The 15808-nt window shown below is 31.3% G+C and overlaps 2 protein-coding genes across 2 annotated transcripts in view; one reads left to right on the top strand and one right to left on the bottom strand.

Annotated features, from left to right (window-relative positions):
• LOC145286325 (cytosolic Fe-S cluster assembly factor narfl-like) overlaps window positions 1–15808 on the top strand; it is a 138059-nt gene that overhangs the window by 21625 nt on the left and 100626 nt on the right. The window lies entirely within an intron of this gene.
• Window positions 1–15808, bottom strand: part of LOC145286328 (target of rapamycin complex subunit lst8-like) — a 76537-nt gene that overhangs the window by 3972 nt on the left and 56757 nt on the right. Inside the window, exons 7-9 of the mRNA XM_080135256.1 lie at window positions 8999–9076; window positions 7223–7347; window positions 1424–1566 (exon numbers count right to left, since the gene is read on the bottom strand). Coding sequence (XP_079991382.1) covers window positions 1424–1566; window positions 7223–7347; window positions 8999–9076 — 346 coding nt within the window. The remainder of the gene's footprint in view (window positions 1–1423; window positions 1567–7222; window positions 7348–8998; window positions 9077–15808) is intronic.

Here is a 15808-nt window from a genome sequence, read left to right as displayed (position 1 = left end):
CATCATTTAGTTTTCTAAAATTTTCAAATCAAGATGATTTTTGTGGACTGTTATCCTCATCTTCATAGTTGTTGTTGTTTAACCATGTTTCAGCCAACTCATCCTCAGACCTTCTTCAGGTGATTAACTGCAATGGGATAGAAATACAGTTTTGTAACTATATCCCCAATAATTACTGCCTTCCAGAACTGTTGTTGTCTCATCACGTTTCGGCTAACTAATCCTCTGACCTGCTTGGGTAGGATTGAAACCACTATCTTATGACAATGATCACCTGGAACTGTAGAGACTCAATGCCTCTATCCACTGCACCACGGGCCCTGAAGTAATTACTAGGGATACAGTTACAAAACTTGGCATTCCTATCCCATCATGATTAATCACCTGAAGAAGGACAGAGAATGAGTTGACCAAAACGTGGTGAAACAACAACAACAACTATGAAGATGAGAATAACAGTCCGCGATAATTAAGAAATGCTTGCTGCTAAGTCCCTGCTATAATTAAGAAATGCTCAGCTGAGCTAGTCCCCATACTTTCTAAGCTATACAATAAATGCCTTGCTGAATCTTGTTTCTCTAAGAGCTGAAAGATGGCCTCTGTGATACCAGTGTACAAGAATTCTGGTGAAAGGCCTAACCCTCTCAATTATTGCCCTATCAGTTGCCTCCCCCTCTTCGCTAAAATCTTTAAGACCTTAATTACTCAAGCATATAATTAGATCCTTCTTAGACAATAGGACCATCCAGGTTGTCATTGATAGACTTACATCCAAACAACATACCGTTAATGAGAAACTGCCTTTTCTACAGTGGAAAAATACATTCTTATAACAGCAGTTGAAGGTAGACATCTTTGAATTTTTTATTTTTGTCTGGATTTTTAGAACACGCCACGGGGAGATAACTCCAGTTAAGGCGCCGACACTCCCTCCCCATCTTTAATACTAGCTTTTCTTCCTAAAAATCAAACCTTTTGCTCTATATCATAAATTGTTTTTTCGCTGTAAAAAAAAAATCTACTTGATGAAATTTAGTGAAATTTTTTTCGGAGAACTTCATTTCATAACGAATACTTACGATATAAACTTTTTTCGATCTTTTCATTTTTTAATGTCATGATTAAACTGTACAAGTACCCCCAAAAATGCTATCTTAGTTACTCATTTTTATTATTCATGGATTTATATATTTTGTTATTGATGTTTTTAACATTGATCAATTTGTTCCAAAAATATATTACTCTAGTCACAAAAAAAAATTCAATTTATTAATAGACATTTTTAAATGTTTTGAGAATAATCTTCCTAATGGAGAAAAATAGTAAAAAGAAATGTTTACCAGAGTTAGAAATGTCATATTAGTTATGACACGACAAATCACTGCCCCATACCTAAGTAAAAAAGAATATTTTTGTGATTTACCTGTGATTATGTATTGAGAATCGCCACTGAAAGCGCAGTCCCACACCCAGCGCTGAGTATTCTCCTTCAATTCTGTCAACTTGGAAAAGTCGGCAGTTTTCCAGATCACAGCAGTGCCATCAGCAGAAGTTGTGGCCAGGAGCCTAACGATAAAAACACATAAGCATATAACATTTTTTAATGATTAAAGGTTAATGTAGTTTGCTTGAAACATTATTTAGTGTGTTTATAAAAGAAAATTTAAATTTAAAAAAAAGTAATACAATGCAGAGGTGCAATGAATAGACACAAACTGAAGTAAATTTAGTTATATAATGGTAGAATAAGCTATGCAGATACACATTTTATTATATACTAGCGGGGGTACCCGGCGATGCCCAGGTGTTTTGAGGAGTGTGTGGTTTTGGGTAAATCAAACTAAACTAAAATAAAAAAAAAAAAGTTTTGGTAGGTGAGTATGAGGATCAATCGAACCCGAACCCTTGAGACAAAGTTGGAAATTAAAGTGTGAAAAAAAAAAGTGCAACGTTAACCATTGGGCCACCGCGACATACAACGGAGACACGTTTGAATTAAGAAGGTCAAATAGAAGTCACGCAGTTAAGTTTTGCTGCTGTGGGTTTGTCTACCCAAATTTGACTGTTTTTTCCCCCCAACAGATGTTAGGGAGGGGGAAACCAGCTCCCAATTGTCCAGATTGAATAACAATTGTCTGATATACAACATTGATCAAAGCTGATTGCTTCTGGACGTTTCTCGGTACGATTGCCAGGAACAATGTCAGCTTTAAATTAGTTTCACTTTTTATACAAAAAAGCCGAATCAACACATGAGAAGCCAAAATAGCAATAATTTTGTAAAAGTCGACGTAAATAAATCTAGACGCGACGCACTTTCCCAAATCCTAGATATTATTATCTAGGACCTATATAAACAGTTGTAAGCGATAGTACCAAACCCGGGACCGTGTGCAAGAAAAGCCTTTGCCAGACATACACGAAATGGTCACACACATATATATAGATGTTTATGGGAAAATGTTTATTCAATTATATTTTACCCTTTTTTTTGTTTTTAAATCCTTTAATTTATGAAGCTCGATGTAACTACAGAGCATGTGACAAATAAATGACAAAAGTCTATTTTCTAAATTTCAAGGAAGAGAAATAGATAAATGTTTATGAGAACAAAAATTGTCTGACCATAGCAAACTTTTTTCAATGTCATTGTTTTTGGTACTTTTAAAATCTCTCACAGATTTTATAAAAATTCAGGTTCTTGCTCAGATTTCACCCTACATTAAAAAACAAAAATAAAAAAAAATCTGTATGATGTACATACCTGTGATGGAACGAAAATATCATATTGATCAAGTAGTTTTATTTTTAAATAAGAAAATAAAATTTTATGAGTATCTGAAGAATGATATTTTGAAAAAAATCTTAACAAAGGGAGATAACTCTATAATAATTCATACTGACGAGATTTATGTTGAATTCCTATTAATCACTTAAAAATGATTATCTTTATAAAAATAAAACTACTTGATCAATTTTTTTTAATATGATATTTCCATTTTGTCATGGTATGTACATCATAGGAATTTTTCCTTATTTTTGTTTTTTAATACAAAGTGAATTCTGGACAAGAACCCAAATTTATTATCCGTTAAGCAAATTATTATCATTATCGAATATTATTTTAATCTGCTTTTTTTTCATTTTATTTTTCTAATCAAAATTTGTTTGATCATTTTACTGGAAACAAATGCTTTTCACCAAGTCATTTTTTTATTCTTTTAAAAGTAAATAAAATAAATTAATATTTCTACCTAAAAGTCTTTTGCTTTTTTTTTTTTTTTTTTTTTTGGTGAAAAAAATCATTTTTAAATGATTAATGGGAATTTATAGACATTACAACATAAATCTTACAAGTTTGAATTTAATTATCTCTGTTTTTAAATTAATTTAAAAATGTCTAACAAGAAAGACTGTAACTCATAAAATTTTGATTTTCTTCTTTAAAAATAAAATTACATGATCAATTTACGCCATTTTGGAATATGATATTTTTGTTTTGTCATGCATACATACACCATACAGATTGTTCTTTATTTTTTTTTTTTTTAATATAGGTGGAATTCTGGATACAAACCCAACGTTTTATTGCATAAAGTATTAGTAAAAGGAAGATTGCAAATTTAAACCCAGTCAAAAGCTTTGGAAATTATTTACTGGTGCCCATCTTGATAAGCATGAAAAACTGGCCCTTCATTTTAATGTGAAGATTTTTTATAATTAAAAAATATAATTAAAAAAGTATAATTAACATAATATATTTAAAAAAGTATAATTTAAAAAAATATAATTAAAAACTGTATTTAAAAAAGTATAATTAACAAAATATAATTAAAGAAATATAATTAACAAAATATAATTAAATATAATAAAAAATATAATTAACAAAATATAATTAAAAAAGTATACTTAAAAAATATAATTAAAAAATAATAAAAAATATAATTAAAAAAATATGATTAAAAAAGTATAATTAGAAATATAATTAAAAGATATAATTAAACAAAATATAATTAACAAAATGTGAAAATGTATTAGTGTGTCAGCATATTTCTATGGTCAACAAAAGACTTTTTTTTTAGAATCACAATCAAAGCCATAACAGTAGGCGGTCATACACAACTAGCACAATTTTGATACTAAATATGAACTCTCGGATTTTTTCTTATATTATTTAAAAGATGGAAACACTTATATGAATGCTTTAACACATGAAAAAACTGAAATTACTAAAAATATCTCAATAATAGCATATGTAGAAAGAGCTTGATGATCTATGAAAAGAATCGCTTTTAAATTTTTTAAATCTGACTGAAAATAAAGTTATGATTATTTTTGCAACTCACACATTTGAATATTTTTCCTCTTTAAGACCATATGCATTTTGTCACATTTTTTACACTTTTTCAGTAAACATAATATATCTTTGTTAAAACACAAGATTAAGCAATGAAATTTGACATATGTGTACCTTTGTACAAGGAATCCGAATATGCTACTGAAAATCTGCAGAAATTAATAGTTTTCAAGTAATCTGCAGTAAATACACATAAATCTGTAACAATACCATAAAAATTTCATGTATTCATGAAAAAATGTTAGAGAGCTCAAAGTTGAATTGTAATGCATTTTATGTACAAGAAACTGAAATTTAATACTATTAAGAACTGTTTAAAAATATATTGCAAGATTTCATAGGTTTGTTTTGTTTTTTTTACATGGAGGTCACCACTTATCAAGGCCCGGAGGCCACTCAAGGATACGGGTTATTGCGTGTACAGTAATCAATGACATAGTATTGTAGTAATCATTAGAATTGGAGATTTGATAGAGTGTCTTACTTAAGAGGGCGGTTTGTCAGGAATTTGTTTATGTTGAGCTTGAAGACAACCAAGTTGTAGTCAGGTGGGTAACAGGCAAACGGAAGAGAGTTCCACAATCGTGCACTTCTGAGAAAGAATGGAATCTACGTTTGGATTTAGGCACAGATAAAGAGTGGGAAAAATTATTGACAGTAGTTTCAGCCAGACAGGTGTTTCTCATGAAAGATTAGCGAGAGGGGACAAGAGATTGATTGACAGACGAGCACTTGCCATGGAAATAACGATAAAACAACGACAGGCTCGCAACGTTTCTTCTGTGGGAGAGAGGCTGCAGGGAAGAGAAATGTGGACTCAACTCAAATTCTCCCATTCAACACCATGGTGAAGAATAATAGGAAAAGAAATGTAGACATATATCTAGATTGAAAAAGGAGTGTACATCTCCGAAATATATTTCTCTCTTTAAAAATAAATATTCGTTTATTTTATAAAAAAAATTTGCGTTGCAGCTATTTGGCTTTAAAGTGTTCAATGTAACACGTATCTTATTTAATTTTCAAATTTCACTCAACGCCTTTTACTGGATACCCTACCCAGATTTTATATATATATATATATATATATATATATATATACATTTAATATAAAGATATGATGGTTTTTTGGGGTTTTTTTTTACAGGAAAGTCACCACTTATTAAGGCCCGGAAGCCACTCGGGGATAAGGGTTATTGTGTGTACAGTACGTTAGTGTTGGAGATTTGATAAAGTGTCTTACTTAAGGGGGCGGGTCATCAGGAATCTGTTCACATTGGACTTGAAGACATCCAGGTTGTAGTCAGGTGGGAAACAGGCAACCGGAACAGAGTTCCACAGGCGTGCACTTCTAAGAAAGAAGTTCTGTTCATGGAATCTACATCTTGATTTTGGCACAGATAAGGAGTGGGGAAAATTTTTGACAGTGGTTTCAGCTAGGCGGGTGTTTATCGTGAAAGATTGGCAAGGGGGGACCAGAGATTAAAATAATCTTAGATTTTTGGGCCATTCTAACGTTTTAGGGCAGTTAAACTTTTTTTCGTTTCCCCCTATAGGAAATAAATCCTATATTTTTTTAAAGATGATTATGTGTGGCTTTAAGAGGGTCTTTATAGAAGGAGGAGGCTTGCTACTGAATATATTTAAAAACCAATATTTCTTGAAGGAGCCACTATTTTATAAAAGAACCATCAACTGCATTAATTTTAAACAAAAAGCGTTTGTTTTTTTCCCATTAAATATGATTTACAAATCTATTGATGACTTCAAATTAAACAGTCGACAGCTGTTGCTGCTACAGACTTATAGCTTACAACTGAGCAAATTGTTTACTTTCGCTGAAAAGGGGTTAATATTTTGGGAGGATAGTCTGATTAAAAATTGATACTACCAAAAGAGAAATCAATAAAGAATTATAATTTTAGCACATAAAAATAATAAAAACATTGATTTACTTATTAGTTTAGAGATACAAAAAGTATTTAGAAAAAAAAATGTTGGATACACGTCATGTTGAACTCTTATTTTTAAGACAACAAAAAAATGAATAAATTTATTTCATACACTGACAATAAGTGAGATTGTTGTTTTTTTTCTGACTGTTTTATAAATTTTATAACAAAATTCCTCATACAAACGTGGTACTGATCATTTAAAGAAAGGGGTTTTTAAACATGTTACCAAAATTATCATTTTATAGCGTTAGGATTTTCATAACTTCATTTGCTCAAAACTCTTAAAATATATCAGATTGATTATTTATTAATCTATGCAGGTGATTGTTATTTCTATTCCATGGTAATGTTTAATTTTGATGATATAGGAAATGGATTTGTTCCAGCAAATTGGTAACATGTTTGATCATTTTATTGTTTCATTGAAAGGATTTTTGGTTCATATTTAGAATTCAACCTAATCAAAAAAAACATTACAGAAAAATATTTATATTTTAGAAATCACATAAATTGATCAAGTAGTTTTATTTTTATAAATAAAATCATTTTAAAATGATCTTAAGTGATTAATGTGAAATTGGTAGTATTACAAGGTTGATCTTGTAAGTTTGAATCATTATGGACTTATCTGCCCTTGTTTTATTTTCAAGATGGCAACATGAGACAAGTCCACTTTTGCTTATTCATAATATCTGATTTCCTTAAGAATAAATCTACTTGATTAATTTACATGATTTTTGAAATATGACATCTTCGCTCCATGGTAAGTACATACATCATAAAGACGTTTCTGTATTTTTTTTTAAATTAGGCTTAATTGGGTTGTATTTTAAATAAGAACCAATTCTTGATACCCGGATGTTTAAAACAAATAAATGAAGGGAAAAAGTCAAATTGACCAAACACTCACGTTGAGTCGGGACTGAACATACACTTGAGGGCGTATCGCTTATGTGCCTGAAATTCTGCTCGAATGCGGAGAAATGAGCATTCACTTTTGTGACTTCCACTCAGTGACCAGACAAAACACCGACCCTAAAAATTAAAAAAATAAAAAAAGGAGAAGACTCAGATGAGTTCTCTTTGATCAAGCCATCATAATCCCCTCCATTGCTCTATACCGAAAAAAAACTCTTAACAAAAATATTTTTTTTTTTGCTTCTTTGGTGCTTGTTCATATCGGTGATCTTTTAAACCAACATATTTCATGAACATTATTACATACATTTCATGAACATTGTTACATACATTTCATGAACATTATTATATACTTACGTGTCATGGAAAATTAGTATAAATCACAAAATTTATAAAAAATGATCTAGTAGAAAAATGATTTCAAGTGAAAATAGAATTTATTGAATTATCGAGTATTATTTTAATGTGGCACAGTTGTGCAATCAGTTTGGCAAACAAGGGAGATAATCTTGATTAAAAATTTAAATTGACAAGTTAAAGGTCCGCCATTTTTAAACTGATGCAATAATTGTGGCTCATCTTTTGTTAAAATTACATCTAGCACATCTTTTACTAGATTATTTTTCATAATTTTTTGAATTTATACTTATGTGTCATGGCAAAATAAGTATGTAATAATGTTTTCACCTGAAATGCGTTGGTTTAAAAGATCACCAATGTAAACAAACACTGTTTTTTGTTTTGTTTTTTTAAGATGAATAAATTTTTAATGGGATATTTAAGGTCTTTTGAAGTTTTAAACGTAGGAAGAGTTGACACAGGATATGAGACAGGTGGGAAGGATGAAAATATTTCCCATTTCTAACCCAGTTTCATTTTATTATAGTCGTATTTGATATAATGGTTGTTAGAGTGTTTGCTAACAGGACTAGAGATCAGAGTTTAATTTCCAATAAAGATTTATCAAAGATTATCTCCCTTGTTTGCCATACTGAATTGGTTACACAACTGTTCCACATTAAAATGTATTTAATGCCCCTTGCTAAACACTAAACACTAGAAAGTAAGGATCAAGTATAATTTTTTGGTGCTTCTCCATTATTAGAGCAAAAATCAGAATATTGAATTTCAAGTAAAACCATCTACTAACTTGGATACTTGGTATTTACTTGTTATGTCACGGTAATGAACATGTCCAAACATTATGAAAAATGATCAGGTAGAAAATTAATGAAAACAGTTTTTCAAAACAATTAGCGAAAATTGAGTTTTGTTAAATTGCTTATTATTAATAAATGATTTTCAAAGTTTTCAGAAAATAATTATCTCCCTTGTTACGATTCAGACTCTCTGATTTCTTTATTCTGCAAAACAATTTTCCCTAATTATCTGTGAAAACCGTTTTCGTTAATAATTAATTTTCTACCTTATCGTTTTTCATAATGTTTGAATATGTTCATTACTGTGACATGACAATTAAGCAAATGTTTTTTTTTTCTGTTGATGTTTCTACATTTAAAATTTTACTTTTTTCTTTTACGTAGCATTGTTATGATTTCATCAGCAACGCTCAACATTATCTGGCTGTTGACGTCATGCTCTGGAGAAAGCAGAGTCAACGCTGAGTTACATCTGGTTCAAAGGATACATAAATACCGACATGCTACAATATACAAGTTTATGTCCTAAAAAAAAAAAACAGGCAGAAAAGAAATTCGATTTATTTCGAGTTTTTCAAAAGGAGAGAAATTGTGTTAAGTTTTCTTACCTTATTATTAACACAAGCCATCATGGTCCCCATGGGATCAATACAAATTGATTGAATGGAAGCATCTGGTTCTGGAATCTACAAGAAATCATTTACAGAAACAATCAAATAAAGAAATATGTTATTTTGATTCTAGTTTTTAAGTATTCACCGACAGGCAAACAGATGACAAATCATCCCCACTATCATATTATGTTTAACGTCTCTTTTACATGCAGGTTTTTATTGAACAGTTTTAAGAAATTGACTTCCAAACTAATATATCTCTGGCCAGGTCTTTATTTATCCCTCTTTCTTTCAATTCCATTCTTATTACTTCCTCCCATGTTTTAATTGGCCTTACCCTCTGAAACAACACTGCAACCTCAACTGTTCTGCATCTACTAATCCAATAACTTTTATATTATTTGGACTATTCAAACTACTGTTCTCATCTTGAATGTTATTCTCATAACGTTTCAGCTGATGCTACCTTCAACCTTCCTCAGGTGTATCTGGTCAAACTCCGAAATCTTTCTGTCAAACTCAAGAATCTGTATGGAATTTTGCAAGGACTTGTGGCATAACAGATAAAGTACGAAGTAAAATTCAGTTCTAAAAGACACTCTTGTGAAGGTTGAAGATTCAATCCTCAGTTCAGGTCATTTTTAGAATACATTTGCAAATTATTAAAACTTCTACCTGGTCATGACTGACAGAATGAAAGTATATTATACCCATGAATTAAATAAAGTGTTCTGTTCAAAATTCCATACAAATTTTAAAGTTTGACAGAGTTTAAAATGAAGTTTGGATGTATAGAGAATAACACTTAAGATGAGAATAGTAGTCTGAATAATCCAAATAATATAAATTAGTGAGACCTGTGGAAATTCCACAAGGGACTCATTCCTATGTAATATATTGATGTTGGCATTCTGTAAACATTCAGCGTAAATGGAGATGCTATGATATTATTGTAGCTTTTTTGTTAAAACTGCAAACGTATTTATCTCAGTTAGCAGGAACACCTGGCATAACCCTGTTGCAGAATACGTTTAAATGATATTTTAATTCTTGCAGATTTCGTATATATTATGATAGAGTAAATGTTCCATCGATTTTTATATATTATAAAGTTGTGATTTTAAAAAAAAAAGTATAAAAAGTTCGTAAGGAGTTTATAAAAAATTGCAAGCTCTTTAAAAAAGAGGATAGAAAAAAAGGAAAGATCGCATTAGGACCTATTGGAAGATTATTCAAAACTTTTCACAACAGAATGTAAATTTGAAATAAAAATGGGTCAAAATTTTACTGGGGCTTATCTATATATATAAAAGCAAAAATGTATGTATGTATGTATGTACGCTTTTCCTCGATGTCCACAAAAGGCTTCTTTCAGAGAAGCGCTTGCTCGGTTCACAACTTATTAAAACTTTTTATATCATCTATAAATTGTAATATCTCAGAGTTATCCACGGAGCTCGCCTGTCTATTTAATTTTATTGACTTTCAAACGTCAATTATTCAACATTTCCCGCATCGGCACACGTTACATTCGGTTTTCGGTATAAAAAAAAAGTGTAGTATCTGTTCCGACAGATACTGCAAGCTATGACTAGCTAGGACTAGCTATGACTAGCAAAGACCAGATGTGGGGGCAACCCCACATGCTTGACCTTTAACCAGCTCCCATTTCCCTCCTCTCGGGAGCTGGTCCCCTTTTTCCCTTCTCCCTCCCTTGACTCCTCACAATAAAAATCGGCCTTGTGCCTAATTTGCTTGGTGGGGAAGCAAATAAATACCCACAGACCGAAAGCCAGTTGTCTCAAGAGAGCTAAGTAACGTTTGTTCAATGTCGACTTCGTCATATCAGACTGTAGCTTTCATTTCGCTCCTCCTACTAAACAGGGAGCGGGTTTTTAAAAACAAACAAACCGATTTATTCACCTCATTCAAAACTGTCTCGCACAAAATCGTAACTGCTGAATACCTATCGCCGTCACATCAATCAAAAACGCGCACCTGTTTTTATTTTAACACTTTACTATTTTCCAACTGCGTGTCGTGAAGGCTTCGTTTTTTTTTCACGGGCACCTGTTTTTTTTTTTCATATACCCCGAAAAACACCCGGGCAACGCCGGGTACCCCTGGCTAGTATATATATATAAAACTTGAATTTCTTCAGCTATAATCAAAACCAAAACTTATGGAGAATTCTTGATAAAATTATTTATAAAAAAAAGGAGTGCCATCAGCTATAATCAAAACTAAAACTTATGAAGAATTCTTGATAAAATTACTTATTACAAGAAATGGAAGTCCATAACAATTAAATGACAGTCACTCTGTGCAAAACTCAAAAAACGTACAAGACATTTCTGACTATTTTTATATGGACAATAGCATTGAAAATCCATTTCTAGCCTTCTTTTTGTCGAATTAGGTACAGATTTTTTGCAAAATTATCACTTTTGAGAATTTTGTGGAGGATGATGAACATGTTGAGAGATTCCATCAGGATATTTCAGTGATGAAGAAAAAGGAAGATGGAACCCTGATATGTTGGCAAACTATTGCTAGGATATAAAAATGGAGGGTGACACTAAACACAAAAGGATTAATAGGACAAATGTTGTTTAAACTGACAATTCTGAGTTTTTCATTCTTGATTAATAGTAATAAAATATAATTTATCGTGCATGCAAATGATGCCTAATCTAGAGAAATAAATCAGATTTAATATCAGGATATTTTCTTCCACCAAAACAGATCTTCTGTGGTGTGTACTTTTTTTTAACCTTAAATTTGTGGCACAGTGTAATCGATACTTACAAATTCAAAACCAAGAAAATGTATTCATTCTTTCAAGATGGCCATCAAAGTCTACTCTTCTGCACACTTTTCTACACTGTTTGGATTTAATCATGGTCATCAAAACTAAACTTTATAAAATTCACATTATACATGCATCATATGATTCTCATATGATTTCTCTCCATCCAATTGTAACAATTTTTCTTCTCAGAGAAGATATGTAACAGATGTACAGATGGTAGTGGTTAAGAAAATAATATATTTGTATTCCTGTATAGATAAAAAAGCATGAATTACTTTACTCCCTTCCCATGTCTGTACACATCCTTCACACTGTGCGGTTTCACCCCATTGTCACCGTCTGTGTGCAGATAGCTGCTACAACTGCTACTGGATGCTGCATGTAACAAAACATTTATGAAGATGGAAGATCAATAAGTATTGATTTTATAGATGTCTATAATATATAAAGAATGTATAGACTAGGGCGAATCTAGAATTGATGGTAATTCAAGGAAAATAATATCAATTGAAATCAGTTGAATTGTAATTGAAACACTTATTAAAAGTTTTCTTGTTCTCAATACCAATAACATTGCCATAAATGTATTCATGTTTCCATGGCAATGTAATGAGAAAACAATAATCAGATATGCAATGCTCAATCAGATCAGACTCAGCAGATTTGAGTTCCTAGTGATGATTTAGCTTTGTTATTTTTTAAATGGAATCACTCCAGACAAGGCATGAAGCCACTTGATGTAAGGGATGAAAAAAATAAATAATCCTTCAAGGTAAAAAAAAAAAAAATAGCTTATGAGGTTGCTAAAAATAAATTCAAGGTCAACTTTCTACTCTATGCTGAGAGGAGTGACTCTTAGATAATAAAATGTGGTTATAGTCAGCTAACATACTTCCTAACTTTCGGTGATGCTGCTACCGAGAGCGGTGACAAGGCAAATCAGTTCCTTCACTTTTTTTGATTATATCTCCCTTGTGCATGTACGCTTTTTTATTACATTTTTTCAATCATTCTATTTTTTTATTTAATCACTGAAAAGTTTTTCCATCTTGTTTTAATTAAGAATTATTGAAATTAGTTTTGTTTTGCTTTGTTTAATTATTGAAAACGCTTTTTGTGCATTTTTGTAAATTTATTAAAAACACTTTTTAAAATCTTTTTAAACTATTTTGGGAATATTATGTATTTGATACATGTTTTTATGATGCTTGAAATTTTGTCATTTTGATTTCAATAATTTCATTTTTATACATTTATAAACATATATAAATTCAAATAAAAAAAAACAACTTATTTTTAAAATTAAAAAAAATGTATTATTTCTCATAAAATTTCAAATAAAATAAAAAACTTTTTAAATTTTGTTATCAAAATTGCAAATAAAGACTGTGTTATTTTTATCCGTATAATTTTGCTAATTTTCATTGTATACTTTTCAATAATGTCCTTTTCTTATATTTTATTTTAATAAATCGCTTCACAATAGAAATACTGAAGAACAATAAAAATGAAGGAACTGATTTGTCTTGTCACCGTTTCTAGTAGCAGCTAGGCGAGAAGTACGTTAGCTGACTATAATTGAAAATGCAGAGACCTTGAGGTGGAAAATCGGAGGAAAACGGGATGCAAATCATCAATAAAGATCATCTAGCTTACAGACTGGAATTGCAGGCAGTCAAAAAACATCCGACCTCTGACCAAGGGAAAGAAAATGATGATCACCATGATTTAAATTCATACTCCTATAATTTTTTTTTGTGTGTGTGTATTGATATTCATATCAAAAACCCTTTTTTCTATTTATTTAAAAAGAAAATACAACTTTCTTATATATGGGTTGTGGAATTGCATTCACTAGCAAAAGATCTAGCTAATTTCCATATTCTTTTAAATAATCATTTTAATCAATTCCCTATTATTTTTTTTTCCAATTTTCTTATGGGATGATCATCTTTAGTTAACTATTACATGTAATTATATTAATTCAGATATTCTACATGATTTATACTTGTGTAAAAAGTTTATAGTAAACACAAAACTCTTTCCATATATATTTATGTATATGTATATAGTTTTGTTTAAAAAAATTTCCCTAGAGTTTTTGGAAAAAGTAAATTGTTTTGGTTTTGATTCTCGGTAGTAACGCACAAGACATTTTTTTTTTTTTAATTTTTTAAATCATTACTACATATTGGGTTCAATCTCGTAATCTATATATATAAAAGCAAAAATGTATGTATGTATGTATGTATGTATGTATGTATGTATGTACGCTTTTCCTCGATGTCCACAAAAGGCTTCTTTCAGAAAAGCGCGCGCTCGCTCGCTTCACAACTTCTTAAAACTTTTTATATCATCTATAAATTGTAATATCTCACACTTAACCACGGAGCTTGCCTGTCTATTTAATTTTATTGACTTTCAAACGTTAATTATTCGACATTTCCCGCATCGGCACGCGTTACATTCGGTTTTCGGTATAAACAAAAAGCAAAACTCGACTCTAATTACTGGCCGAAAGCCAGACTGGCCCGCGCGCCATCCAGGGCCCGGGCGACAAGATCAAAGTGTAGTATCTGTTCCCATAGATACTACAAGCAAAGACCAGATGTGGGGGTAACCCCACATGCCTGACCTTTAACCAGCTCCCATTTCCCACCTCTCGGGAGCTGGTCCCCTTTTTCCCTTCCCCCTCCCTTCACTTCTCACATTAAAAATTGGCCTTGTGCCTAATTTGCTCGGTAGGGGAGCAAATAAATACCTACTGGCCGAAAGGCAGTGGTCTCTAGAGAGCTAAGTAACGTTTGGTCAATGTCGACTTCGTCATATCAGAGGGTAGCTTTCATTTTGAGACGAACGCTCCCTCTAATAAACAGGGAGTAGGTTTTTAAAAACAAACAAACCGATTTATTTACCTCATTAAAAACTGTCCCGCACAAAATGCTAACTGATGAATACCTATCGCGTCACCTCAATCAAAAACGCGCACCTGTTTTTTTTTCACACTTTACTATTTTCCAACTGCGCGTCAAGGCTTCGTTTTTTTTTCACGGGCACCTGTTTTTTTTCACATTTCGGGTTTTTTTTCAAACACACCTACAAACACCCAGGCAACGCCGGGTACCCCTCGCTAGTACTTTTATAAATCAGAGTCCATTTTCTGTAGGCTGTTTTTGAACCCAGTCAGCAATGGGTACTTTTGCTAGTATAATAATAAATACAAAATCTGCAATAATCAAAATATCATACTTAAGTGTATTTTACGACTGGGCAATGCAAGGCGCCCTGCGAGTATTTAATATTCAAAAAGTAAAGAAAATTACTAGGAAAGAATGTCTAATTAGAAAATTAGAAAATATTACTCAAACAAATAAGAAAAGGTTCAAATATTATGTAGAATATAAACTTGTAATTTCTTTTTCTTAAACCATTAATGTTCTTTTCATGTAATGTGTCCTCACAAGTTAATAAAAAGGGTTCAGAAATTAATCATGTTTTTGTCTATAATCATCGGTTTAATGTCTGTTTAACATGTTGGCATGAACTATTTTTAGAAATTCACTCACAAACTAATCTTTCTCTGACCAAGTCTTTATTTATCCCTCTTTCTCTCAAGTACATCCTCATTACTTCCAGGTTTTCCTTTGGCCTTCCTTGTCAACTGACCTTACTATCTCAACTGTGTTACATTTAATAACCCAAGCACTTTCAGACATTCTTTCAATGTGACCAATCCAACAGTCTCCTGTTCTGCATACATCTTCCTATACTGTCCAGATTTAATCTTCCTTTCAAATTATTAGATTTAAGCCTGTTTTGAAGACTTACATTACAGATCAATCATATCATTATCACATCATTTATCCCCATGCAACACATGTCTACAACCCTCACTGGACAAGTTTAACTTCAATACATCATCATCATCATCATCATCATCATCATCATCATCACATTCCATACACATACCTGATAGATTCTTTTCTTAGCTG

This window comes from Euprymna scolopes, chromosome 10, assembly GCF_053919585.1.
Source record: "Euprymna scolopes isolate OS-2025 chromosome 10, ASM5391958v1, whole genome shotgun sequence".
NCBI classification, from domain to species: Eukaryota; Metazoa; Mollusca; class Cephalopoda; order Sepiida; family Sepiolidae; genus Euprymna; species Euprymna scolopes.
The sequence above is the reverse complement of the archived record's forward strand: the minus strand, read 5'-3'. Positions and strand labels throughout refer to the sequence as shown.